This window comes from Choloepus didactylus, chromosome 14 (assembly GCF_015220235.1).
Source record: "Choloepus didactylus isolate mChoDid1 chromosome 14, mChoDid1.pri, whole genome shotgun sequence".
Lineage (NCBI taxonomy): Eukaryota > Metazoa > Chordata > Mammalia > Pilosa > Megalonychidae > Choloepus > Choloepus didactylus.
Genome location: NC_051320.1, coordinates 97,724,449 through 97,751,456, shown reverse-complemented (window position 1 = coordinate 97,751,456; position 27,008 = coordinate 97,724,449). Strand labels below are relative to the sequence as shown.

Below are 27,008 nucleotides of genomic sequence, written 5' to 3'. Positions count from 1 at the left end.
CATTTTTTTTCACTGTTTGTTCTTTAGTGCTTTTGCTCTCTAACACACTTTCTTCAAGTTCCCTTATTCATTCCTCTACTTCTTCTAACCTGTTGATATGTGTTTCAAGAATCTTTTAAATTTGATAAGTAGTTTCTTTTATTTCCATAAGATCCTCTATTTTTTTTATATACTCTTGCAAATTCTTCTCTGTGCTCTTCTAGGGTCTTCTTGACGTCATTTATATCCAGAGCCATGGTATTGGTGTTTGTGATTACTTCTTTGATTAATTGCTCCAAGTTCTGTGTCTCCTCTGGTTTTTTAATTTGGGTGCTTGGGTTATCCATATCTTCTGGTTTCTTCATATGCTTTACAATTTTCTGTTGTTTTTGACCTCTTGGCATTTGTTTTCTTGATAAGGTTCTTTTAGGACATACAGACTTATTTAAACAATTATCTGTAATTTGACAAAGCTACAGTTTGTTGCAGTGCACTTTCCCTGACCTATCAGCAGATGGCACTCCTGAGCCAACTCTTACCCTCAAGCCAGTCCTCCCCAACTTCATTTATGCAGCGAGTGGACGTCCAAACCATGTGGATGTCCAGTCAGTGCAGCAATTTTCTGTGTACAGTGGGGACCGCTAGCCCTGTGGGTGGTGGGCATGTCCTGTGTTGTTTGGCATGGAAGATGGCTTTAAGTACTCCTAGCCATTCCTGGGGCTGCAGTCAGAATACCCTGGGGCTGCAGCTGCAATACCCTGGGGCTGCAGCACCAGTCTAACCCTTCAGCTCAGTTTCTCCACAGTCCCTCTCTGCTGTAGACCCACAAGTCCCTGGGATTGGTGTAGGGCTCCTGGCACTTCTGTGCAGCTCCCCTGCCTCTAGGGTGTGCACCCAGTGGGCTTCTATGGAGGAGGAGTATGTGCTGTCCTAAGCCAGCTGAATCCCGAATTCCCTTGAGGGACCCCTGCAGCGGCACTGTGAAAGGGTGTCTCCCAGCCTGCTGCAAAGATAGCTGCATGGGGCATGGGAACTACGCCCTTCTGTGATCATCCACCTACTGCAGCAGCTTGTCCCCGGCTCAGGAGCTCTTAGCTGTGGGTGTGCAGAGGGCTCTCACCCATGCCAGATACTGAGGCGTGTGCCCGGGGCGTGGAAGGTACCCCCCACTGTGATTGACTGTGGCTCCCGCTGCTGGCTCCCTGGCCACTTTCCAGGTCTTACGCTAACACAGTCTCTGTTTCTCCCCAGCGCACCACAGCTCTGGCTGCCATTTCCCCAGCGACTCTGGACCAAACACTCCCACAACTCCGAACACAGGGTCTCGGTTTCTCCGAGTGCACGGTCACTGTGGAGGTAGAAGTCCCTGCCCAGCCCATGGAACCGGGAGCTGCTATTCTGGAGCAGTTCCTGTCTTTCACCTAGCGTTTTTCACAGAGAAGAATTTTGCTCTGTCTCCCCTAATCTGCTATCTTGGTTCACCCCCCTCCAATGATTTCTTTCAGTAAGTTTCTCAAACTGAGATCCCTGGGTCAAAGTCTATGAACAGCTTTCGGCTCTGGGCACATATTAACCATCTGCCCTCTAGAAGAATCCGGGGCCATGTGCAGTTCACTACAGTGCTCATTCCCAGTCCCCTCCCCTCAGCACCACATACTGTGCAGCCGTCGTGGGAGGACGGGTTCAAAGGAGAAGCTTGGAGAGGGCAGGAGGGCTGCAGCAGGCACCGGGCTCTTTGCTGTGCACTGCCTGCCCCTCGCCGACGTTGCACCTTGCTGCCTCAGTTTAGACTTGCTGATTCTTCTCCACTGTGTTCCTGAGCGCCCGCCCCCCAGCCTGGGCGAGTGCCCAGAGCTCAACACTGGGTACCGTGGTGGGAGCGTGCGCTGAGCTGCACAGGCAGCCTGGTGAGAAATAAGGAAGTCTGGAGGTCACAGACAAGTGAGAAAAGAAGCAGGAGCCCAGGAAAGGGCAGCGAGAGAGCGCGGCCGTGAGTACGAGAGCAGAACCCAAGCTCCCCCCTCCTCAAGAGTCACCCCCACCCCCAGCCCTTGTGTCTCCACCTCCCGGGCCAGCCAGGGCATATCTGGTCTTTCTCACTGCTGCGGAAGATGTGAGCTTTGTCGCCCAGAAACTCCTGTGGTGTTGAACTCCCCAGTTTGGGAAGTCCCCAAGTTGGTGGTGGGCCACTCGCCCACCCTGCAGCCTGCTGGGTCCAACCCTGCGAAGTGCTGGGAAACAGCGCCCCTGGTGGTGTTTGCTGGAGCAGTCTGTGATAACACACACACACACACACACACACACACACACACACACAAAGCTGAACTTTTGGCAATGATTGTAATTGCACTAAATGTACATATGAGTGTGAGGAGACTTGGTAACTTTGCCGAGTTGTGTTTTTCCATCCAGGCACGTGATAAGGCTCTGTGATCTCCAGACGGTTCTTTCTGGCAGTGGTTTCCAATCTGAGTGCCAAGGCACCCCAAAGTGCTGTGGGATAGTTTACATTTTGAAGAAACACAGAGATGCTTCACATCTGTCAGCATTAACCTCTAGGTCAAGGTAGTTGACAACTTCCCACATTAAATCATGTTGCCTTCCTTTGGATGAGGCTTTGCCATGCTGGGATTTGGGCAGGAGTTCCTCTCGGAAATGACCGTGGAAAGGAAATGAGGGTAGATTTCAAGGTTTGGAAAGTCGTGCAGTGAGCCCTCCTCATTTGTCAATCATTTCTATTTAGAAATCAGATCATGATTTTTTTTCTCTCAATGTACGTGTATTATTTTTATCAAATGGCTACTAGGTTGTTGACACAAATGTTTATTACGCTGTTTCAATCTAATCACTTAATAAGTGGAACTGTGAGGAATTTCTTTGGGCCTAAAATCAGTGAGCCACTAAGTCCTGCAAACTGAGAAAATTTGGAATCCTCAGCTTCCCATCAGAAGAGGGGAGGTCATGAGCAGTTTGCTGAACAATGTGGCATTTTTCAAATATTTTTTGGATGCACGGACACCTGCACAGAGGACTTGTGAGGAACTGTGGTCAGGAGGGCGGCTGGGGAAAAAGGTGGCGCAGTGTGTGGACTGTCGCGCCCATTGGCGGGTCTGGGGGCAGCAGGGTAAGTGCCTTTAAGTGGAGCCTGCTGGGCTCCTGCTGGGGTGGTGCCCTCTAGACAGATCCCTGCCCCCGTGGGGGCTCACAGCTCCTGGCAGGCAGGTTGGGGACGAGTCATTAGAAACAGGCTGGTGATGAGGACAGTGATGCTAAGGGCCGCGCAGGGTCTGTGGGGACCGGCCTCGGTGGGATCCGCGCCTCGGGGTGGGTGAGGCCGAGGCTGGGGCTGTCAGGGAGATTCTGCACAGGGCACTTTGGCAGATGAGCCTGGCGGAAATGCACGAGCCTGACCCAGGAGACCCTGTTGCGCTGCGCCTGGACCCCACCGATTCTGTTACCCCCAGGCACGTGGGAGTCGCCCCTCGGCCTCGGAGGGGAGGCACATGTCACCCTCTGGCTCTAAAGCCAGGGAGCAATGCAAGTTTGGGCGCATTCTGCCTCTGGAAAAGGCTCCAGCTCTGTGCAGATCCACCGTCGCCTGGAGACGCCGTTTGCCTGGCAGCGGGGCTGCCTCTGGCGCGCGGGATGGGGATGGGGCGGTGAGGATTGGCGCGGGAGGCCGTATGAAGCGGCCAGCGCGTGCCTAGTTCGTTGCAAGCCCCCTTAAACGATTAGTGATGGGCTGGGGTCTGTCCCCGAGCTGCAGCCTCTCCACGCGCGCGCTGGCAGGTGGAGCGCTGACTTGGGGGCTGCGACCCTCCCTGGTACCCTGCCCCCCCCGCCGCCCGCATGCGTGATCGCTGGAGTAATTGCGTGGAAGGGGACTCTGTCGGATAACATTGAATCCGTAGCTTAAGATGGATAATAACCAACTGTCCAGCCACAAGCGTCTACAGTTATCCAGGGTGCAGCTCAGGAACTCTCGCTATTCCAGGGCGCAATTAATCAGAAGCAATTTCCATTCTCTGCACTAAAGCCTAACACAGTCTTTAAACAGCCTCTATTGTTAATTATAAAAGAAATATAATAATACATCGTCACTGTTTAAAAAATATGGCAAGAGAAAAATACAGTTTAAAAGATAAAAAGTAAGTTTCAAAAAAAAAAAAAAAAAAAGTAAATGTCGTGCTTCAGCTCTCTCCAACGCCAGTCACTCCGGGGGGCTGGGAGAGGTGACCATGATAATGATTTGGGGTGCTTACTTCCAGACTTTTTTTCTCCACATTTACTCATCCCATCTTACATGTTGCCACAAATATTTTATTCAATGGAATCAATGAGATTGAATTGTGATGATTGTTTTAAATTAGGGAAGTTGTAGGTTTATAGAAAAATCATGCATAAAATGCAGTGTTCCCATATACCTCTCTATTATTTACACCTTTCTTTAGCGTGGTACATTTGTCACAACTGATGAAAGAACATTTTTATAATATACTATTAACTATAGTCCATGGTTTAAATTAGGGGTCACTGTGTTACTTAGTCCTATGCTTTTTGTTTTTAATTTTTTTTCTAGCAAATATATACAACCTAAAATTTCCCCTTTTAAACACATTTAAATAGTTAATTCAGTGCTGCTAATTATTATATTCATAATGCTGTGCTTTACCCACATCCCAGATTCTGGTAACCTGTATTCTAGTTTGTGACTCTGAATTTGCTTATTCTAATTATTTCATATCAGTGAGAACATGTAATATTTGTCCTTTTGTGTCTGGCTTATTTCACTTAACATGATGACTTCAGTGTTCATCCATATTGTCACATGTATCAGAGCTTCACTCCACTTTATGGCTAAATATTCCATCGTATGCATACACCACGTTTTATTTATCCATGGACTCGGATTGCTTCCAGTCTCAGGCAACTGAGCCACTGCAAACATCAGTCCCGTGTGTTCCACAGGGTCTCCCCACTCTGGCTGGAGAGCCTCCAAATGTCTCCTACCTGGTGTAAGTTCCTGTGGTTATTCAGTATGCAGATCTCCAGTGATGGCTGTGTCTCTGGCATTTGTTCTTTGTCCAGTCTCTGGGTGTTCACTGTTTACGCTCAGCTAAAGATTTAAGGGAGCCCCGTTGCCGAGTTCTGGAGACCCCAGCAGCCTCGGCCTCTGCTGTGCAAGGAAAATCGTGGGAGGAGGGGAGAGACACAAACTAATATAGTATAACTTTACAGAAGAGAGTTATTGAATTGCAAGACTACAAACATTTATTATTAATAATACGACAGCCAAAAGTAAAGCGGTCTGTCCAGAAGGTAAAGGAAGGAAAATGAAAAGCTCAGCAAGCTGGGAAAAGCCTCCACGTCTGATAGTACTGGCGGGGGATGTCCCGGGTCTTCAGCCCATTAGCGTCCCAGCTGGCACACGGTCCCAGGCAGAGCGTCCCCTCCTGGGTGAGACTCCAGCTTTTCCTGGGCCAGTGTTTATGGCAGTTTGTCCAGGAGTAGAAGTGCTTTGCTGCATGTCTCAAGGAAGGGCTGATTCCTTGGGATGATCACGAAGACCTTCCTTATCTTCGTTTCACCTGCACATCCGCAGTGGGGGAGCCTGCCCCTCGGCAGAGACACAGGTGATCTACTAACTATTATCGAAACTTCTAGGTAAACTCTGTTAGGCTTCAGTGACTCCCTTTGTTATACGCTTCTTTGGTTCTCATACCCTTTCAGACAGGCCGGCACCTGCTGACGTGCAGGGCAGCTGTCTGCTTATGGCTCATGTTAGTTTGATCCATACATTACACCTTCCTACAATTTCTAACACAACCTCCCGGAACCCTGTCTCTCCAGCAAGACCATTGTTCTCTGTTTCAGTTTCCCCTTCCTGCTCGGGGGTTGGGCAAAAGCCTTCATGCAAAAATCTGGGGCAATCACCTCTCTCTCTCTAACTGAGCCATCTCGACAGGTGAACTCGCTGCCCTCCCCCCTAAGTGGGACCCGACTCCCAGGGGTATAAATCTCCCTGGCAATGAAGAATATGACTCCCGGGGATGAATGTGGATCTGGCATCGTGGGACTGAGAGTATCTTCTTGACCAAAAGGGGATGCAAAATGAGATGAAATAGTTTCAGTGGCTGAGAGATTTCAAATGGAGTCGAGAGGTCACTCTGGTGGACATTCTTATGCACTATATAGATAACACCTCTTAGGTTTTAATGTATTGGAATAGCTAGAAGTAAATACCTGAAACTACCAAACTCCAACCCAGCAGCCTGGACTCCTGAAGACAATTATATAATAATGTAGATTACAAGGGGTGACAGTGTGATTGTGAAGACCTTGTGGATCACACCCCCTTTATCTAGTGTATGGATGAGTGGAGGAATGGGGATAAAAACTAAAGAACAAATGGGGTGGGATGGGGGGATGATTTGGGTGTTCTTTTTTCACTTTTATTTTTTATTCTTGTTCTGGTTCTTTCTGATGTAAGGAAAATGTTCAGAGATAGATTGTGGTGATGAACGCATAGCTATGTTATCATACTGTGGACAGTGGATTGTATATCATGGATGATTGTATGGCGTGTGAATGTATTTCAATAAAACTGAATTTAATTTAAAAAAATGCAATGAGGCCAGGAAAAAATAGGATTGCATGAAAATAAATATTTAAATTTTTTAAAAGAAAAAAAAAATCTGGGGCAATCATAGGGCTCCACTCATTTATTTCTCTTTTCTCAGGCATTGAAAGTACAGAATTTTTATTGTGGCAGAAGGAAAATTGAAATTTTACTCTGTGATGGTTGAACGTCTTCATCAGAGTTGCCAGTCTGCAGCCAGCCCTATGGAATTTGGACTCGTGCATCCCCACAGCTGTGTGAGACACTTTCATAAAATCTTAAATTTATAGGTATCTCTTGTTGGTTCTGTTTCCTTAGAGAACCCTAACTAATACACACTCCGTATTTGCATTTTCATTCTGCCATAGTAAGAGCCCCGATAGCCAGCAGTATCCATGTAGTCATTTGCTCAATCCTACGCTACCTACAGAAGATACCCAGCCCTCTGCCCATCACCTGGTCCCCTAAACCTCCGACACCAATTGGGAGCCCAGGATGATGCTGGGGGCCACTAGGTATCAATGTCAGACCCTGTCCAATTTTCCTTAAAATGTCTGGGTATTCCCAATTGCTAGTGTACAGCCATCGAGTAAATGGCTGTTAGGTGCCTTTGGGGAAGGACTGCGGGAATAATTATAATACATACCTGCCATAGTATCACAGATTCCCTTTTCCTAGCAACCTGGCCAGGTGTTTAGTCAATGGGGACAGATACTGATCAGAAGACTACGCCCCTTTGTAGGCTGTCTTCTGGCAGCCTCCTGCTCCTTCACGCTCACCTTTTCTGGTTGTCGATGTAAAGCAGTGCCCTTGTCGACCACCCTTCTGTCTTGCCCCTGGGGCCACCGTGCTGTACCAGCCGTCTCCACAGCCCTTTGTCGGTCGAGCCCCCTTGGCTGCTGCCTTGACCTTGTGTGGCCGTTACAGCAATTGCAGCTTGCTGGCTTCTGGGGGTGCAGCGCCACCACTGGCCCCTGCTTCTCGGGGGGAGAGCATCACCCTGGTGGATAAATGGGGGCCGAGCTCCCACCCTGAGGTTTTGCTCCTAACATGGGCCCTGGCCTGCCGCAGAGGCCACCGCCACACTTCTCAGCGAAGCTGGTGCCCCTCCCACCACACCCTCCTGGCATCGTGGATGGGGGTCTCTGCACCCTCCTGTGGAGTCCTCCAGCCTCATGAAATACTCCCATTGCCCCCAACCCCATTTTCTCCTCCTCTCCTATTGGCCAGGGCAGCTCAGGCCTCACCCACTGTGGGACCTGCTTCCTCCAGACTTCAAAGGTGCACCTTGGCAGCGAGATTGCCCACCCCTGGGTCCACACCTGGGGGTCAAATACTCTGTCCTGAGAAATGCCCTCAAGTCTGTGCGTTCTTGCTTATCCAGTCTGATATTTCAGCCTCCATGACCAATCATCCTCGAAAGCCGCTCCCAGGGGTGCTCCTCTGGCTCCTGCCAGTGTGTGGTTAGCTAAATACTGACACCTATAAGGGGAGGAGGGAGAGGAGGGCTCGGGGAGGAGTCTCAGACCATGATGCAGATGTGACACCTTGTGCCGGTTTGAGTGTATTGTGTCCCCCAAATGCCATTATCTTTGTGGTCTTGTGGGGCAGAAGTTTTGGTGCTGGTTGGATTTGCTTGGAGTGTGCCCCACCCAGCTGTGGGAGATGATTCTAATGAGCTGTTCCCATGGAGGCGTGGCCCCACCCATTTGGGGTGGGCCTTGATCAGTGGAGCCATATAGATGGGCTGACTCGGGGAGGAAACAGAGTGCAGCTGGGAGCGATGTTTTGAAGAGGAGCAAGCTTGCTAGAGAGGAACGTCCTGGGAGAAAGCCGTTTGAGGCCGGAGCTTTGGAGCAGACGCTGGCTGCCTTCCCAGCTAACAGAGGTTTTCTGGACGCCATTGGCCATCCTCCTGTGAAGGTACCCGATTGCTGAGGTGTTACCTTGGACGTTTTGTGGCCTTAAGACTGTAACTGTGTAGCGAAATAAACCCCCATTTTATAAAAGCCTATCCATCTCTGGTGTTTTGCATTCTGCAGCATTAGCAAACTAGGAGACACCTGGAGGGGAGAGGGGGCCAGGAGAGCTGTCCAGGAGGGGTCTCAGACCGCAGCGGCGTTACAAGAAAGCTTCGTCCAGGCGCATGGTGAGCCCTGGAGCAGAGCTGCCTATGAGAGGCCTCCTGTGTGGTCCCAGGTTCAGTCACTGTCGGCCCAAGGTGGCACCGGGGCTGCCCACCCTCCATGGCCCCAGCTGTGTCTCTTGAAGGAGACGGGAGCACTGCCTGCCAGCAGAACCACTCAGACCCCCTTCTTCACGCCCCTCCCTGAGCCCCGACTGACAGCAGGGTGGTTCCTGGGGAAAGCTGCAGCCGCTCTTCGTTGCAGCTGACCCTGGGTGGCAGCTGGCTCTCATTTCTCTCCTCCCTCAGCCACCTCCTGGGCAGGCCCCAGCAGGGGCACCGGAAACTTCTCTCCTGAGGGGTCTGGATCCCTCTGGGGCCAGGGGTGCTGCACGCACTTGCCCACAGGTTTGATGAGGTGATGAGATGCCAAGAGGACTGCAACGGGACGACTGGGTCCCCCAAAGACAAGCCACACATAACTCCCCAACCCTGTGAAGGGACCTTACTGGGAAACGGGCTTTGCAGACGGGGTGGGAAAGATGGACCAGGAGAGGAGGCCCTCCGGATTAGGGGGCCTAAATCCAGCGTCAGGGTCCTTGTGAGAGAGAGGAGGGGCCCGTGGGGCAGACGCAGAGATGGGGTAACGCTCCTGCTGCAGACCCCGGCCCATTTCTCCTACCCCGCACCCCACCCGCTGACCCCTTTCGGAAGCAGCCCCTGCCCGGACCAGGTTGTGGGAGTCTCTCCTCCTCCTTTCTCCAGTCTCTGAGGTCCCCACCCTCACACCTCCGAGACAAGCTCTTGCTTTTAGCCACTCCAGCCAGACCAGCCTTAATTGGCTTTAACAACCAAGATATGCACAACTAAAAAGAAGGTTAACCTAGGAGGAATCTTTGCCTAATTATAATTGCAAAAATCACACTTGCCAAACAGTAACCCAGATGCCCAGTTCTGCTAATGCTGTTTTGAAACTGCACCTTGTGATGGACAAACAGACGTGTCCCCTTTGTACCCCCTTATCTTGTTCTGCAACCCTGGAGTCGGGTGCCCCTGCACGTAGCCCCTTATTGATTACTAACGAGTCAGCCCAGAACTAAACCCCCCAAATGCCTAAGCCATCTGTGAACCAAGCCAGTGCTCGCCGAGGTCAGCCCACCCATCGCGAGGCAGCCGAGCGGCGGAATCGGTCGGTGGAGCATCTCTGACCCTGCCATCGCGGAGAGCTTGGCCCGCCTGCTGGCACACTATCGAACACCGAATGTCTCTCCAGGTCGGGGAGACAGATTTGAGGACGGCCGTCCCGTCTTTGTGAGGCTGGCCTTTGCAAAATAAATTTTTTCTCTTCTCAAAATCCCGGCGCCTCCTGATGGACTCTGAGTGCAGCAGGTGAGGACTCACTTCTGAGCCTTGAGGGAACGCCTGGGCCGCGGGAAGCCGGCAGAGGTGCGAAGGAACTTCCCTGGAGCTTTCACAAGGAGGGAGGCCCTGCTGAGCCTTGATCTGAGACGTGTGCCCTCCAGAACTGAGAGAGAACACGGTTCTGTTCTTTGAAGCCACCCAGTTTGGGTTGCTTTGCCTGGCAGCGCCAGGAAGCTGATGCAAGGATGCGTGTCCCTCCCTGTCCCACCTCCTCCTCCTGACAAGGCGTGACTGTCCTTCCGCAACAGGGTTTTCTTCTCCCCTGCTGGTCCCTGGACACCAGGGCTGTGCCGAGGGCCCGGGGCAGCCTAATGGGACACCCACTCTGTACCTGGCCAGCGTGTGCCCCTTGGGGGGCCGTGAACTCTCAGAGCCCGGGATATGGGGGCAGGAAGCCACGAGCCCAGCCGCGGGCCCCTGGAGGGGCCCTGCCCTCTTCCTAAGGGCTGTGGCACTGTCTGGGGTCCCCGTGAGTCCCCCGGGGGTACCCTCCATGCTGAAGCATCAGCAGGCCTTTTGTTGGCTGCTCCAGGTCCCCAGGAAGTCACTGCTCCTGCGTGGTCAAGAGTGTGATCTGACCGTCCCCAGGAGCTCCCCAAGCCCCCACGTAAGGGAGAGGAGCCACGAGGTCTAACGCTTAGGGCTGGTTAGGGACTGAATGAGAGGTGGTAGTAAAAGGTTCTTCTCCCGTCTTCTCAGGAAGGCCCCATGGAAAGGCCTCCCCCCCTCCGCCGTGGGGACACCCCCTCCTCCAACCAGCCACCCCAGCCTTGGCCCAAAGCACGGAGGAATCTGGGTTCTGGTTTCATGGAGCCCGGAGGTGACCAGCCTCGCCCAGGGTCCTTCCTCTGTCCCCAGGAAGCTGCCGGGGGCAGGGGGATGCTAAGAGGCCCTGCGCTGTACCAACCCCAGTCTCTGCCTCTCCCACTGTCACCATCCTTTCTTCAGGGGCTCCGTCCGCCCTGAGCCCTGAGCTGCTCCTCTGAACCCCCGTTGCGTTTCCTGTCTGGCCGACTCAATTTCACAACAAACGCAACCGTTGTAATTCTGTTTAATGGTTCGGCCAGGGGGCAGGAGCTGATCCCCCAGACAGACCCTGAAATCCCAGGAGGGAGGGGACGCCAGGGCTGCAGATGTGCAGGACACCGCAGGGCATGCGATGTCGATTTGGTTTTGAGACAAGCACTCACAGGCAGCTGGTTTATTAAAGAAACGCCCCTGGGGAAGCAGGGCAGGGGTGAGGGGAGCACCATGGGGAAGGAGCAGAAGCCGCCCCCAGCCCAGCCTGAGCCCTTGGGGCTGGTGTCTGTGCTCTCTACTCCTGCTCCTCTCCGTCCTGCGCTAAGGGCTGCCTGAGGAAAGGAAACGCAGACGGAGCAGCCTCTGAGACGGGGTTGCAGATCTGGACACTTAAGGGTTCAAGAGGCTGGGGCGGGGACCCCAAGAACACAGGCAATTCCCAGGGGATCCGGGTGGAGCGGCGCATCTGTAGACCTTGCAGACTTGCCTGAGCAGGCAGGGGCGCCTGCAGCGGGGGGCTCCGGGAGCCCCGCCCTCGTGCTCCGAGGAGGCAGGCACCTGGTGGTCCCGAGAGCCGCGCACCCGAGCCCCTCCCCACGCGGCCCCTTGCGCCTCCGATTCACAGACAGGCCCCCAGCAGGACGGTGAGGACACTGGCCGCCAGCATCAGACCCGGGGTGCTGGTCCCCGCCCCGTTGCACAGGTCGGTGCCGCAGCAGTAGAAGGACACGTCTCCTTCTAGGATGTGGTCTCTGGACTTGGCAGGAACCATGTTTAGGCAGGAGTCCGAGCAAAACTTTCTTGTCACAGTCTGCTCCTGGCCTGACATTTTCAGAGCTGTTGCGTGGAAGAGACACTCAGAGGATGTGGGACCGTCTCCCGGCCGTCCCCCTGACCTGACGGGACCGACCCTGAAGCCTGAGTCCTCCTGCCCCTCCTTGGCCGTCCCGTGCCCCGCAGTGCCCGGGAGAGGGTGGGCCACTGCGGGCTTGAGCGTGCTCGGGCCGGACGCGGCGTGGAGGGGCGTGGGCGCAGCCAGGCGGAGGATGTGGGTGGCGGCTGCGCTCTGGCACAGGCTGATAGGGAATCACCCCGAGGACTCTTCGCAGAGGACGCTGCCCGCTGCCCTGCCCCACCCCTGCTGAGCACACCACCCGGACACTCGGACCCTTTGCGGCCCCTTCCGTCTCTGCTTCCCTGGCCTCGGTCTGGTCCCACACCCCCACCTCTGCTTCAGGAGGACCATGGCCTGGGGGGAGGCGGGGGAAGGGGACTTACTAATTGCTTGTGAAATGCAGAATGCGGCACCGGCTGGACACACTGTTCCGTTGTGGCAGGTGTTGCCATTGGTGGCCAAGCAGCTGTGGCATTTGATGGCCCAGGCTGGGGTGGGAGAGGCACAGAGCGAAAGGCAGGTCAGTTGCTGGTGATGTGGACACCCCAGGGCCTGGCTGCGGCAGAGGACAGATCCGGGCCCCGTGGTCTGGGCAAGGGTGCTGGGCACCCAGAAGCCCAGGAGACATGTGGGTGTGGGACTGAGGGGCCAAGGAAGCCAGGAAACACGACGTGGGCGAGCGGGTTGCAGAGGGCCCGAGAGGAAGATACAGGGAGGGCAGAAGTGGGGAGCAGGAAGAGTGAACTCGAGGACATGTGACAGGCAGTGGGAGAGAGAGAGCAAGAAAGAAGTATGGCGGTCAGACTCTAGAGGACCTTTGATGTTTGGGGAGGGGTCTCAACCCCCGCGGGCACCTGGCCGTGTGTGTGCCACGAGCCATCATCCTCGTGCAGAGAAAGCGCATCCCATCTCCCTCCCCAGCCCTGCAGAGCAAGCCTAGGTTCCTTGAAGCTTCCCCCCTCACGGGGAGGAGCACAGGCCTCACCTCCCTCCAGGCACAGCAGCACAGCCAGCATGATCAGAACCTTCATGGTGTCGCCCCTCTCGGAAAGCTGAGAGCAGGGACCCGCCGAGAAGGGTTTATGTAGCTCCACCCTCCATCTGACTCCTCCTCTTACCCAGGTGCCTGCATTCTTTGGGTGTGTCTGGATGATTCACACCAATCTCAGGATTGGTCTACACCCTGCATCTCTCCTTTTAACACAGGCAATTCTTGTCTCAGTAACTGCTAGTTTAATGTCAGTCTTTCCTGTTAGAGCCTCAGCAGTAAGAGGGAAGGGGTCATGGAAGTCTTATTTGCTACCCAGGACAAAGCACACCACACTGTGCCCCAACCAGCCAGCGGGCCATCTAGTCAACCATTTGTCTAAGCTGAGTCATCAAGCTGGGCAGAGAACCTGTGCTTCCTGCACCTGAGTCTCACCCTAGTACCCAGGTAGGGCTCTCCACTCTCCTCTGGTGGGAGCAGAGCCCTCCGGCCCCCTGTGGCGTGGCCTCCCAGTGGTTTTTGACCCCCTGATGACTCTTTCTCAGTTTCTGGCTTGGATTCCATGGCAACGTTCAGTTCTGTTTTCCCTCCTTTCCTGGTCACTCTCTCATCCTGTTATTATGCCTTAAACACGGCACTACCCTTGGATCTGCTCTCTTTCCACTCTACAAACTCTCCTTTGGCAATCTCCAACAAAGCCACCGTTTCAAGTGTTCTGAATATGCTCTCTTGTGAGTTCCAGGGACCATAGAACCTCAAGGTCCATGACTGTAAGCTTAACTTGTCATTGTAGCTCGGCCAACAGCTCTGTCCCAGGTACTCCCCCATAAGTGGTTCCATCCGGGCATCCCAGACACCCGCCAGCAGGCAGGCTGGACCCTTGATCCCTCAAGCACTCAAGTGGTAGCTCATGATGCTTGCATCCACTGACTTTTAACCCCAACCCCTTCATTCTCACTGCTACTGCCCTACTGCAGACACACTCCCCGCACTACAGGAACTGGAGCCTGTGGGACAGATGGACATACAATCAAAATGAACACCACTGAATTATATACTCAGAAGTGCTTAGAATGGAAAATTTTTGAGTTGTAGCTACGTTACCATGATAACAAGCTTAAAAAATCCATATCATTTGGCAGTGCTTCTCAGAATTTCCACCAGAAGTCTCCAGCCCCAAGGACAGAGGCAAAGGGAACTGGACTTCCTAATGACCCAGGGAAGATTGTGGGGGAAGGGTGTTGGGAGAGAGTGAAAGCCCAAAGCAGCCTATCAGAAATGTGAAGTTTCCGTGAAGTCTCTCTTTTCATCTTAAAAAACATATGTGAATGCTGCACATTTCTCTATAATATGTTCATGTTTGGTTTAATATGAAAGCAATGTTTTAAATCAGCATCGAGTAAAATCGCTGCTCCAAAACATTGAACCCTGCTTCTTCCGTGGCTGGGCAGATCCGTGACCGAGAAGGCTTGGCGTCCCTGTTCCAGTGTCCAGCATGGCTGAGGGGCATGTGGAAAGAACACGGGCTTTGGAGTCACACAGACAGGAGTCCGATCCCCAGCGTGGTGGCTCATCAGGACATGCCCTTGCCCCTCCACTGCAAGGCAAGACAAAAAGGTTCATGACCTCTGGGATGTTGAAAAAGTGGGATGAGACAGATGGGAGGCTCAGGGGCTTGGAGTGCAGCTTGGCGGGCTGTGGGAGTGGGCTTCTGGCCCCCAGTGGGATATGGAGGACAGGAGCCTGGAGATGTGGACAGAGTGAAGGGCATTTTGTGCCTGTGAAGAAATATGGACATGCTTTCTACAGAGTGTTACCTAATTTAAATCTAATTGCAGTGCCATAAAGCAGGTTTTATCAACTTCCTTCTGTAGAAGAGGAAACTTAAGCGAAGCCAAAAGCCATTTGCTCTAAGTCAATTAGCCTCAGGGTGAAGGGCAAGTGACGCATTCACTTCACTATGTCTCTGGATTGTAGTGTTGGTTGATAATTAGAGAATTTCAGAGTCAGGGGGCTTCAAGGAAAGGCTGCTGTTGAAGACATCAAACACAAGGTATGGAGGAATTAGATTAGGAAGTGCAGTTAAAAGAGCTGGTGTTCTCTGGGAAGAAAACCCAAAGCAAGGAAGGGCCAAGGGAGCTTAAAGTCTGGATGTGGCTGGCACGTGGGTTTTTAATCGACATGAGGGCTTGAGAAGCCTGAAGGGATGACAGGAGTTTATCACTGAAGAGTGGACCTAAAGTTTGGAGGATGTGGCTGTGGGATCAGGCTGTTGGATTAAAATGGAGGGGAAGGTCATCAGATGAGCTCTGGGCATCAAGGATGATGTTGAAAACTGGGTGCCAGGGTCTGAGGTGCCGAGCCCTCTACCACGGGACTTGCCCTTGGGAAGACGGTTGCTGCAAAGGAGAGGCTAGGCCTCCCTATAATTGTGCCTAAGAGCCTCCTCCCGAATGCCTCTTTGTTGCTCAGATGTGGCCCTGTCTCTCTGGCTAAGCCAACTTGAAAGGTGAAATCACTGCCCCCCCCCCCCCACGTGGGATCAGACACCCAGGGGAGTGAATCTCCCTGGCAACGTGGAATATTACTCCTGGGGAGAAATGTAGACCTGGCATCGTGGGACGGAGAACATCCTCTTGACCAAAAGGGGGATGTGAAATGAAATGAAATAAGTTTCAGTGGCTGAGAGATTCCAAAAGGAGCCAAGAGGGCACTCTGGTGGGCAATCTTACGTACAATACAGACAACCCTTTTTAGGTTCTAATGAATTGGGGTAGCTGGTGGTAGATACCTGAAACTATCAGACTACAACCCAGAACCCATGACTCTTGAAGACAATTGTATAAAAATGTAGCTTATGAGGGGTGACAATGGGATTGGGAAAGCCATGTGGGTCACACTCCCCTTTGTCCAGTGTATGGATGGATGAGTAGAAAAACAGGGGCAAAAAAACCCAAAACAAAACTGGGTGCCAGGCCCTCCATCTAAAGGACCTATGCCTTCTGGTAGGGGAAGGAAAGATCAGGCATTGGCTTTGGCAGGGACCGGGTTGGCGACAGGGCACTCACGAAGGATGGGCAATGAAGAATCTGAAGCGGGTGGTCAGCAGGTGCTCTTGGAGAAGTCCTCTCAGACTGCTTTGCATAGACTCCCAGGGATCACTGCCTCACTATTTGGGAGAAGGCAAGTTCTGGTGAGTCTTCTGGGACTCTAACGGTGCGTGTGTGAAATCCCACCCCATTCACCGAGTCTTGCCAGCTGGTCTTCTATGGAACTTGGACACTGGAATGAGTCTCCTAAAACTTTACACTCTCCAGTTTCCCTCATGTCCTGAGTCCCCTAAGTGGGTGGGTGGGGGGTCACCGTTGCCAAAGGCTGTTCCTTGCCAGGTCAGATGGGCTGTGTTCCTGTTGCCCCATGATCATTTTACACATGAGGCTTGCATCACTATTGGGAAGAACTTTACACAATCTCTGGTGTTTATCTGAAATATTTATAGACCTTGGGGCTCCTCCTTGCTCTAACTGCAGGGGTGGAGGGAGTGGGGTGTGATCAGGAAGGGGCAGAGCACGGTTTCTGCCTGGGGTGGGTCCCTGGAGAGTTTTTCTGCTTCCAGATTTCCAGCATCCTGGAAGACTGTCACCTTGCTGCCCACCCTTGGCTGGCTCTGAGAGGCCGAGGACATAGACCCAAATCCATTAGGCCTCAGTGTGCAAAACCAAGATGTCTCAAGGCAGAAGAGATGGCCTGATGAACGCAGTGCCGTTCTTTCCTCTTGGTCTTCAAGATCCTCTCCAGATACCACGCGTTTCTCTACTTTCTTATATAGGAAAACTCCTCCCAAGAGTCATTTCCCCATGCTGTTTCTACTTCTTCTACTCCTGGACCTGCTCTGTCAGCACCGCTCTGTTCAAGGTCATCTGGGACCACCATGGTGCCAGGTCCAGCATCCGTTCTGGTCCTTACGTTCGATGCTGCTGACCACTCCACCCACTTCAAGACACGCTCAGCCTCCCTGGCTGCTCCATCTCCGGCTCGTTTACTAGCTCCCACCACCCCACTCTCCTCTGTAGCTTTGCAGTGTCCAAGCTCAGCTTTCAGACTTCTCTTCTCTGTTTATAATTCAGTTCCTAGGAAGGCTCTTTCAGACTCATGGCTTTAAACACCATCTTAAACAACACCTTGATCAACACTTCTCCTCTGTTAAAAAAAAAATCAAAACTTGGAAACAAAGCACAAAGATGGGCACTTTATCAGAGAACATTCCTGCCCCACCTGCAGGGACTCGCTCCGTCCACTCCCAGCCTCACGCTTCCCCCGCCTCTGCAGAGCACTTGCTTCCCTTTGGCACACCCCTGCTTGTTTCTGTATTTCCTGTCTCCCCTGGCTAGAGTTCAGATTCCACGAGGAAAGGTGTCTTGTTTGTTTGGGAACCTGCTCTATCCCCACAACCCAAACAATACTTAGCACATTGATAGGTACCCAATAAATATGTACTCAAGGAATGAGCGCATTGCCTCTTCTGTAAATACACCCACCCCAAATGAGGTCACCCATGATGCCCTTAGAGGGATGTGCATGCACTCGTGTGTGTGTGCATGTGAAAGAGAGAGAGGGAGAGAGAGAGAGAGGGAGAGACCAGGAAATGTGGCATTCCCATCGCCCCTAGTGTGTCCTACTGTTTTGAGCAGTTCTAGGTGGAAGAGAGCAAATGATTTTTGGGCAGCCTATGTGTTGCGAGATCCCAAGGCACTCCTTTTTACAGGTTCTTTCCTTCATAAACAAACCTTGACAGATCTTTTGCGGCTGCATTGATACAAGGCAATGACAATCCAGGCTGGACTTGTTGTTATGGACTCATTGCCTTAGATTCTGTTTCCTCTGACTTTGAAAGAATTGAAAAGTGAGACACGACCCCTAAAGGCATGGAGGGTCTTGGGTAACTCCCGGGCGTTGAGGGGGATGAACTGCCCAGCCACGGACCTGGGGTCGCCTGAGAAGACTGTGGAGTGCAGGGCATGGGGAGGGTCGGGGGACATGTCCACCTGAGATGAGCAGTCCTCTGTCCTTCTCCACCCTCGAGGTATCAAGGGACTGGGCGGATATTCTGAGAGGGCAGCTCACCTCTCTCACTCTCCAGTCCATGGCTGACCCCACCTTCCCCACCCACAACCCCGCCACCGAGCCCCGGGTTTGGCTTCTGTCCAGTGAAGCAGCTGTCCAGACCTGGTCTGGGACAGACGGACCTTCCCTCCGTGGTCACTGGTCTGAGTCCTGGGGCTGCTGTCCACTGTCGCTCCCAGTCTTGAGAGGCTCTTCAGGGCACAGGCTGAGCTTACATTTGCAAGAGCTCAAAGCCTTTTCTGGCACATGGTGCTGCTATCTCTGTTGAATAAGTCAACAAAGAGTAAGTTGTCTGCCCAGGAAGGACTTGATCAACACAAATGCCTACGGTGGGGTAGGAGAGAGATTTTTTTAGTATTTTTGGTTTCTCTTTGCTGCATCTAGAATCTGAGTACCAGAAAGAAGCTATGTGAGTGCAAAGTTCCTGTCTCTGAAATAGGGCGTTGACCAGCCTCTTTTAAAAACGGCCAGTGGCTGGTGGCCCAGGGATGACAGTTCCTGGGGGTGTCCGTGTGGCTCCACTCCCACGTCTGCCCAGGCAGAGGGGGTGAGATGCCCGGGCCACTGGCCTCTGGGCAGACACATCCTTCTCACCCACGTGTGTGTCGTTTTCTGGAGGAAGATGAGCGGGACACCTGTTCTCCATCTCTGAGGCCAGAGCCTGATTTGGGACATTCTGGAACCCCAAGGGCCCCTGGCTAATGTCTGGCTTCCTAGGATTGGGGCCCATCTGCTCCCTAAACTGATGACAGATTGACTCATCAGCACCATTACCCTCTGCTGCAGGAGCCAGCCTTGCCCTTCTTGGAAGTTTCCCCAGTTGCACCTGCACGGCAGTGTCCAGGTCAGACTGTCCACGGGGAACTTTAAACATGGTCCTGTGGACACTGTCCATGAGGGTTGTGCTACCACCCTCCTGCTGGGGACCTAGGGTCCATCTTTAGGTTCCCTTAGCTTCTGCAAGGCTCTTCCAAATCTCACCCGGAAGGAAGGGCTGAGAGTTCTAAGTAAATCACCATGTGGCAGGTGCTTTCCTGCATGATCTTCTTAAGGATACCTGTTATCTTATGAGTCGTGGATAATAATTCTATTGAACTTACTAGGAATAAGTCTTATCAAGGCAATACTGGAAGGAGGCAGCACAGACACACATGCCTTGTCCCCGGTCACCTGGTGGGCTCTGTAGACGTGCGAGCCACTACCGCACCCGCAAAGGAGCCTCGAAGGGGTGTTACAAGGATGAGGGTCTCGGTGACAGATCCTGGGCGGGCACATGTGTGGAAGCAGGTAGCCCTCCTTTGGGCCACACCTACGGTGGTCCTTGTCCTGGGTGGGGCTGTGTCCCCCCAAAAGACAGATCCAGTCCTGAGCCCCGCACCTGCCAATGTGACCGTATTTGGAAATAGGGTCCTGGCAGGTGGAATCAGGTTAAGATGGGTGTGACAGGTGCCCTTATAAGCAAAGACAGAGGGACGCACCCGGGAGGAGGACAGCCACCTGACGACAGAGGCAGAGCTGGCGGTGAGGCGTCTGCAAACAAGGACCACCAAGGGCTGCTGGGAGCCATCCCCTAGAAAGCTCGAGGGGCGTGGCCTTGCCAACACCTGAATTTCAAACCTCCCTCCTCCAGGACTGCGAGACAATGCATTTCTGTCGTTTGAAGCAACCCAGCCTAGGGTAGTTTGAATGGCAGCCCTGGGGAACAAATACCACCCTCGCTGGGGACTTGAGGGTGCTTGGATGCTCTTGCTGCAGCTCGTGTGCCCAGCATCCGTACATCGGCCCTAGAAACGAGTCAGGTTGTGATTCCAGCTCAGGCTGCACCTGCAGCAGCTTTGTTAACCGTCTCTGGCAGAGACCTCAGCCGCGGGCGCCGAGGAGCTCGCCCAGGCCCTGCCGCAGGCCTCGCAGGGACGCCTTGGTGCCCCCCGCCCTGCAAAGCGCTCAGGTGTGCGGTCCTTGAGGCTCCAGGTTTACACGGCGCTCGGCACGCGTCGAGTGCTCGGTGAGTGCTACTATTGAGGTTGTTATATCAATAGTGCTTTCATTGTTATTTTTTAATTCAGTCCTATTTTTCTAAAACAAAAAACAAAACCCTGAGGACCACAAGGAGCTAACCCACTTGTTCAGCTCAGACTGCCGGTTCCCCCCCGCCGCTTTCCCGCAGCGCTGGCGCGGAGACCACCCGGGGAGCACCGGCCGCGCTGGAGCTCCCGGTGCTTGGAATAAAAGGACCAAAACCAACTCAGCTCCACTGGGCGTGCTACAGCCAGAGACCCGGTTCGGAACACTGACCAGGTATTCCGAATCGTAATGAAAGGGAATTGAGTCTGGGATGTTTTAACTATTTCAAAGCTAATTATGATGGGGTTGTTGTTCATGTACTGTTCTGGAGTATTTGTGCCATTGGGCCTCTCCATAGTCATATTAAATAAATTTATCAATCTAATTGTATCAGAATCTTGTATCTTATACCCCTCATCTCACCTCTAGATAGCTTTCCAGTGAACTGATTTTGCCGTCCATTGTTTGAAAACGTTTTTAGCCTGTATTCTGGAATGAACATTTAAGCTGGATTTAAACTTCTGTGCTGACAGTCATTTCCCTTAACCATTTTGATTATATTGTTCCATTGCCTTCTTTTTTATATTCAGTTTTATTAAGATATATTCACTTACCCTACAATCATCCTCAGGGTACAAATCGATTGTTCACAGTACCATCATATAGTTGTGCATTCATCACCAAAATCATTTTTTGAACATTTTCATTACTCCAAAAAATAAAAATAAAAATAAAAACAAGAGTAAAAATACTAGTAAAGAAAAAAACCCCAAAACATCCCACCCCCCACGTCGCCCTATTATACATTTAATTTTTTAATATTCACTTTTATTAATCCATTGTCTTCTGATACTTAACAGTGTTGTTACTTATTGTCTATTATTTTTAGGTCATTTGTCTTTGCTTCTAGGGGCATTTAGGATTTTTCTGTTTATTCTAGATGCTTTGCTTAAAATCTACTAGAAAATATCCTTATATATATGGTTGTGTATATGTATGTGTGTGTTTCTGTTTCCATGAATGTGTGCCCCTTTTGCTTGATACATGGTGAACAACATTTTAAATAGATATTTATAGTTATACCCCATTTTTTTTTAACTGATGCCTAATGTTCTACTGAATGGATGCATCATAATTTAAACGTTTATTTATTGCAGGACAATTATGTTGCATCTGATATTTTGACATTACTGACATTACTGAAGCAAATATATTAATACATATTTCTATAGATTAAACTCATAGAATATATTCACCCTGAGGGAAGAAACTTGTCTTTTTCGCTAGCATACAGTGCAGTGCTTGACACAAAGAAAGTTCCAACAAACATGTGTTAAGTGAATAGAAGAAAGGGCTTACTTGGCCATATTAAATTTTGATAGACAGTGGTGCTATTGCCCAACATCCTACAAACTACAGAAGAGCAACAATGCTAGGGTGGTTCAACACAAGAAAAATCAATCAACGTAATATACCCCATTAAAAGTTAGAAGGAGAACCCCGTGATCATCTCAATTGACACAGAAGAGGCAGTTGACAAAATTCAGCTTCCTTTCTTAAGAAAAACAATTTGAAAGATGGAAATAGAGGAGAACTTTCTCAGCATGATAACGGGCATATATGAAAAACCCACAGCTGACATTGTACTCAACGGTGAGAGACCGGACGCTTTCCTGTTGAGATTGGGAGCAAGACAGGGATGCCCGCTGTCACCACTGCTATTCAACATTGTGCTAGAAGTTCTAGAAAGGGCAATTAGGCCAGAAAAAGAAAGAAAAGGCATTCAAATCAGAAAGGAAGAAGTAAAACTCTCACTATTTGCAGATGACATGACTACATTTAGAAAGTCCTAAAAAACTGAGACAAAGCTGCCAGAGCTAATAGACAAGTTCAGCAAAGTGGTGGGATACAAGTCAACATGCAAAAATCAGTATTGACTCTATGCACTAGTAATGAGCTATCTGAGGAGGAAAGCCAGAAAAAAAAATTCCATTTATAATAGCAACTAAAATAATTAAACTTGGAGGAATAAACTTAACCAAAGATATAAAGGAACTATATTCAGAAAATTACAAAACAGTGCTAAAAGAAATCAAAGAAGACATAGATAAATGGAAGGACGTTCCATTTTCATAGATTGGTAGCTACATGTCATTAAGATATCAATTCTACCCAAATTGATCTACAGATTCAAAGCAATACCATCAAAAATGCCAGCACCCTATTTTGCAGAAATGGAAAAGTTCATTATCAAATTTATTTGGAAGGGTAAGTGGCCTCGAATAGCCAAATACATGTTGAAAAAGAAGAATGAAGTTGGTGGACCTCTGCTTCCTGACCTTAAAGCATATTCCAAAGCTACAGTGGTCAAAACAGCATGGTTCTGGCATAAAGATAGACATACTGATTAATGGAATTGAACTGGGAGTTCAGAAATAGACCCTCAGATCTATGGTCAGTTGACTTTTGACGAGGCTCCCAAGTCCACTCAACTGGGAAAGAAAAGTCTCTTCAATAAATAATGCTGGGAGAAGGGATATCCATATCCAAAAGAATGGAAAAGGAGACCCCTTTCTCCCACCCTATACACAATTTAGCTCAAAATGGATCAAAGACTTAAATATAAGAATCAGTACCATAAATCTCCTAGAAGAAAATGTAGAGAAGCATGTCTGAGACAGGTGGTAGTTTCTTAAACTTTACAACCAAAGCACAAGCAACAAAAGAAGAAATAGATAAATGTGATCTCCTCAAAATTGAATACATCTGAGCTTCAAAGGACTTTTTCAACAGGGTGAAAAGGCAGCTGACTCAATGGGAGGAAATATTTGGAAACAACATATCTGACAAGGGTTTGATATCCAGTATATATAAAGAAATCCTACAACTCAACAATAAAAAGACAAACAACCCAATTAAAATATGGGCAAATGACATGAATAGACATTTTTCCAAAGAGGAAATACAAATGGCTAAAAAGAATATGAAAAGATGCTCAACTTCACCAGCCATCAGGGAATTGTAAATCAAAATCATGAGATATCATTTCACACTCATTAGAATGGCTTTTATTAAACAAACAGGAAACTGCAAGTGCTGGAGAGGATGTGGAGAAATAGGAGCACTTATTCACTGCTGGTGGGAATGCAAAATGGTGCAGTCACCGTGGAAGATGGTTTGATGGTTCCTCAGGAAGCTAAGCGTAGAACTGCCACGTCAGCCGGTAATCAGTTACCAGGGGATGGAAAGAGGGTAGAGAATGGGGAGCACATGCTTAATGTTTGCAGAATTTTTAACTAGGTTTAATGTAAATGTTTGGAAATGGATAAAAGTGATGGTAGCACATTATAGTGAGTGTAATTAACAACACTGAATTATGTGTGGGAATGTGATTGAAAGGGGAAGTTTAGAATTGTGTGTGTTATTAGGAGAAAAGCTAGAAGTTAAAACATGGGACTGTATAACACAGTGAACCCTGTAGCGGATGATGACTCTGACTAATAGTACAAATACAATTAATATTTGTTAATTATTTAGAGCTAGAAAAAACGTACATCACTATTACAAGGAGTTAATAATAGAGGGGTATATGGAAAAAATGCACCCATTGCAAACTATGACTAGTTTGTAATATTTTAATAGTCTTTCATCAACAGTAACAAACACACCATACCAGTGCTAGGGGTCAATAATGGGGAGGGATAAGGGGTATGGGATGTTTCGGGGATTTTTTTTTTGAGAAATGAATATGTTCTGAAATTGTGGCGATGACTGCACAGTAATGATACTGTGAGTCACTGATTTTATACTTCGGATAGATTGTATGGTGGGTGAATATGCCTCAAAACTGCAAAAAAAAAAAAAATTGTTGAGGACCCCAAACAGATTTTGTTAATGTGGATTGATGTTGATTCTTGCCATACTGAAAATTAAAACTGAGAAAATTGGGGGAAAAAAGAGTAGGACGTCTCTGGGAGCCCGAAACAGGAGTCCTGGAAAGCAGAGCAGTCCTCACATGAGCGGCTCAGCACCCATCTGTGCGGTGGGAGGACAGACTATTTCTTCAACAATATAGTGACTTGAGTTCCAAGTAGAAAAATGTGTGAGGCGGAGGATATATGTAAGGTAGGGAACCAGAACTGAAATGTCTACATAAAGGCAAGGTCTAAAGGTCTGCAGCCTCAGTGAAAATGTAGACCAGAAAAATTCCATCTGTCAGCACAGGGAGGTGTGAAGGAATCTCAACTTTTTAAGCCTGGGTTAAGGAGGAAAGAATATTCTCTCTTGAGAACCAGGACAAATGTGCTCACATGGGTCTGGGGTTTATACTACCCACATCTTACAGGAACCCCCAAGCCAAGCAATAATACCAAAAGTGGTTCTGGGCAAGAGATACTCCTGGGGCAACTAGCCAAAGCAAACACACAATTGCAGGAGGAACACAGCCTCAAACCAGGCCCAATTTGCATATATAATGGTTGTTCAAGTTATCGAATTTAGAAATTTAAAAAAGAATAATGTTTCTTCATTAAAAGAAATGGAAAGGCATCAGTATGGCTAATAAACATTAGACTACCAAAAATAATCTGGAAGATCTTAAAAAGAACCAAAGGGAACTTCTAGAAATGAGAAAATTATATAGCCATTAGAATGAGAAACTTACAGGATAGATTAATCAGACCATTAGATAAAGCAAAAGAGAGCATTGATGATGACTTGGAAGTTAACTGAAAAAATTATAGATATGAAAGAGAAATAAAGTTATTGAATATGAGAGATTTTAGAGAACAAGGATAGAGCAATAACATCCAATATAAGCCTAACCAGAGTAGTAGACGAAGACAGTAACATAGGAGAAACATTATTCAAATAAATAATGATTTAGAATTTCCTAAAATTATGAAGGACATGAACACTCAGATTCAAGAAGCCCAGCAAATCCCAAGCAGGATAAGTAAAATGGAATTCATACATAGACTAAATATAATAAAGCTGAAGAACAGTGAAAACAAAGAGAAAATATTAAAAGCAGCCAGAGGAAAAATAAGGGTCACCTACAAAGGGATGGTGATAAACCAATGACACTTTTCAATATCAACAATGGAAGCCAAAAGACAGTTTATGCTTAATTGCTGTAATGAAATACCGAAAGATATACGATGGCTGCAGCACAAAAGGAGCTTATTTCTCATTCATATAAAGCCCCAAATGTCCATTGATCAGCTTTCACCAGTAATTCTGACATGTGGTTTCCAAAAGTTGCCAGGTCAAGCTGATGGAAAAGAAGAGAATATGGATCCTCATATGTCAGAGGCTATTTTGGATGAGAACCAGACAAAACATACATCACTTTTCCTGGGATCCCATTGGCTAGAACTCAGATGCATGGCCGCTCTAAGCGCAAGGAAGACTGGCAGATGACAACTCTCCATGTGCCCAGGCAGAGGAGGGAGGAAGTCTGATGGGCAGGTAGCCTTCTCTGTCACAACTAACATCTTCAAAAGCTAAAACAAAAGCTCTGCTTAACGAGAAAGTCAACAATATTATTTTTTAAGATTGAGATTAAAGTAAAGACATTTTCAGAGCAGCAAATCTGAGACAGGTCTCTAAAAACACACCCTTATTAAAAGAAATTTCAAGAATGACCCCTAGGAGAATGAAATTTATCTAGTAGGAAAGTGTCAATGTAAAAACGAATGGCAAGAGAGACATCAGCAAGATGGCAGAGTGAGAAACTCCAGTGTCCCACAGCAACTGAAGCAACTGAAAAACAAGCAGAAACTGAAGAATCAACTTTTTCATAGTTCTGAAAAAGTTTAACTTGACTGACAAAGAAAAAAAGAGGGTGGATGCAAATAACTAAGAGCAGAAATGAAAGTGAGGACATCACTACTGTCCTTACAGAAATAAAAGAGGGTTATGAGAGGATGCTAAGCAACTGTATACCAAGGAAATAGATAAGTTAGAAGAAATGGACAAATTCCTAGAGATACCCGAATTACCTAAACTGACTGGTGAAGAAATAGACAAGCTCAACTGATCAATGACAAATGAAGAGATTGAATCAGAAATCAAAAACCTCCCAAAAACCTGACTCCAGGGGTGTAAATCTCCCTAGCAACGTGGAATATGACTCCTGGGGAGGAATGTAGACCCAGCATCATGGGATGGAGAACGTCTTCTTGACCAAAAGGGGGATGTGAAAGGAAATGAAATAAGCTTCCGTGGCAGAGAGATTCCAAAAGGAGCCGAGAGGTCACTCTGGTGGGCACTCTTACGCACAATATAGACAACCCTTTTTAGGTTCTAGTGAATTGGAGTAGTTGGCAGTAAATACCTGAGGCTATCAAACTACAATCCAGAACCCTTGAATCTTGAAGACAATTGTATAAAAATGCAGCTTATGAGGGGTGACAATGTGATTGGGAAAGCCATGTGGACCACACTCCCCTTTGTCCAGTGTATGGATGGATGAGTAGAAAAATGGGGGGTGGGGTGGGGCAGCCTCCCAACAACAACAAAAAGGTCCAGGACCAGATGGCTTCACTGATGATTTTTATCAAACATTCAAAGAAAGATTAACACCAGTCCTTCTCAAACTCTTCTAAAAAACCGAAGAGGAGGGAACACCTCCTAACTCATTCTGTGAGGACAGCATTACCCTAATAATACCCAAATAAGATAATGACATCCTAAGAAAACTACAGAACAATTTCACTTATGAATATAGATGCAAAAATCCTCAACAAAATACTGGCATATTGTATCCAAG

The 27,008-nt window shown here is 49.2% G+C and overlaps 1 protein-coding gene and 1 long non-coding RNA gene across 3 annotated transcripts; one reads left to right on the top strand and one right to left on the bottom strand.

Annotated features, from left to right (window-relative positions):
• The first annotated feature begins 1,604 nt into the window (after window positions 1-1,604).
• Window positions 1,605-14,633, top strand: LOC119509666. Of its 2 annotated transcripts, XR_005211739.1 has the most exons (4): window positions 1,605-1,969; window positions 2,392-2,544; window positions 6,720-6,855; window positions 14,500-14,633. It is a non-coding gene; the product is annotated as an uncharacterized LOC119509666 (long non-coding RNA). The 2 variants fall into 2 exon arrangements; XR_005211738.1 differs by lacking the exon at window positions 14,500-14,633 and having other exon boundaries at window positions 6,720-8,272.
• On the bottom strand, window positions 11,190-13,129 carry LOC119509664 (lymphocyte antigen 6F-like). Its single transcript, XM_037803669.1, has 3 exons — window positions 13,046-13,129; window positions 12,444-12,548; window positions 11,190-12,002 (listed from the first exon to the last, which is right to left on the bottom strand). The coding sequence occupies exons 1-3, from the start codon at window positions 13,089-13,091 to the stop codon at window positions 11,785-11,787; spliced, it is 369 nt and encodes a 122-aa protein (XP_037659597.1). The 5' UTR covers window positions 13,092-13,129; the 3' UTR covers window positions 11,190-11,784.
• Window positions 14,634-27,008: the final 12,375 nt, after the last annotated feature.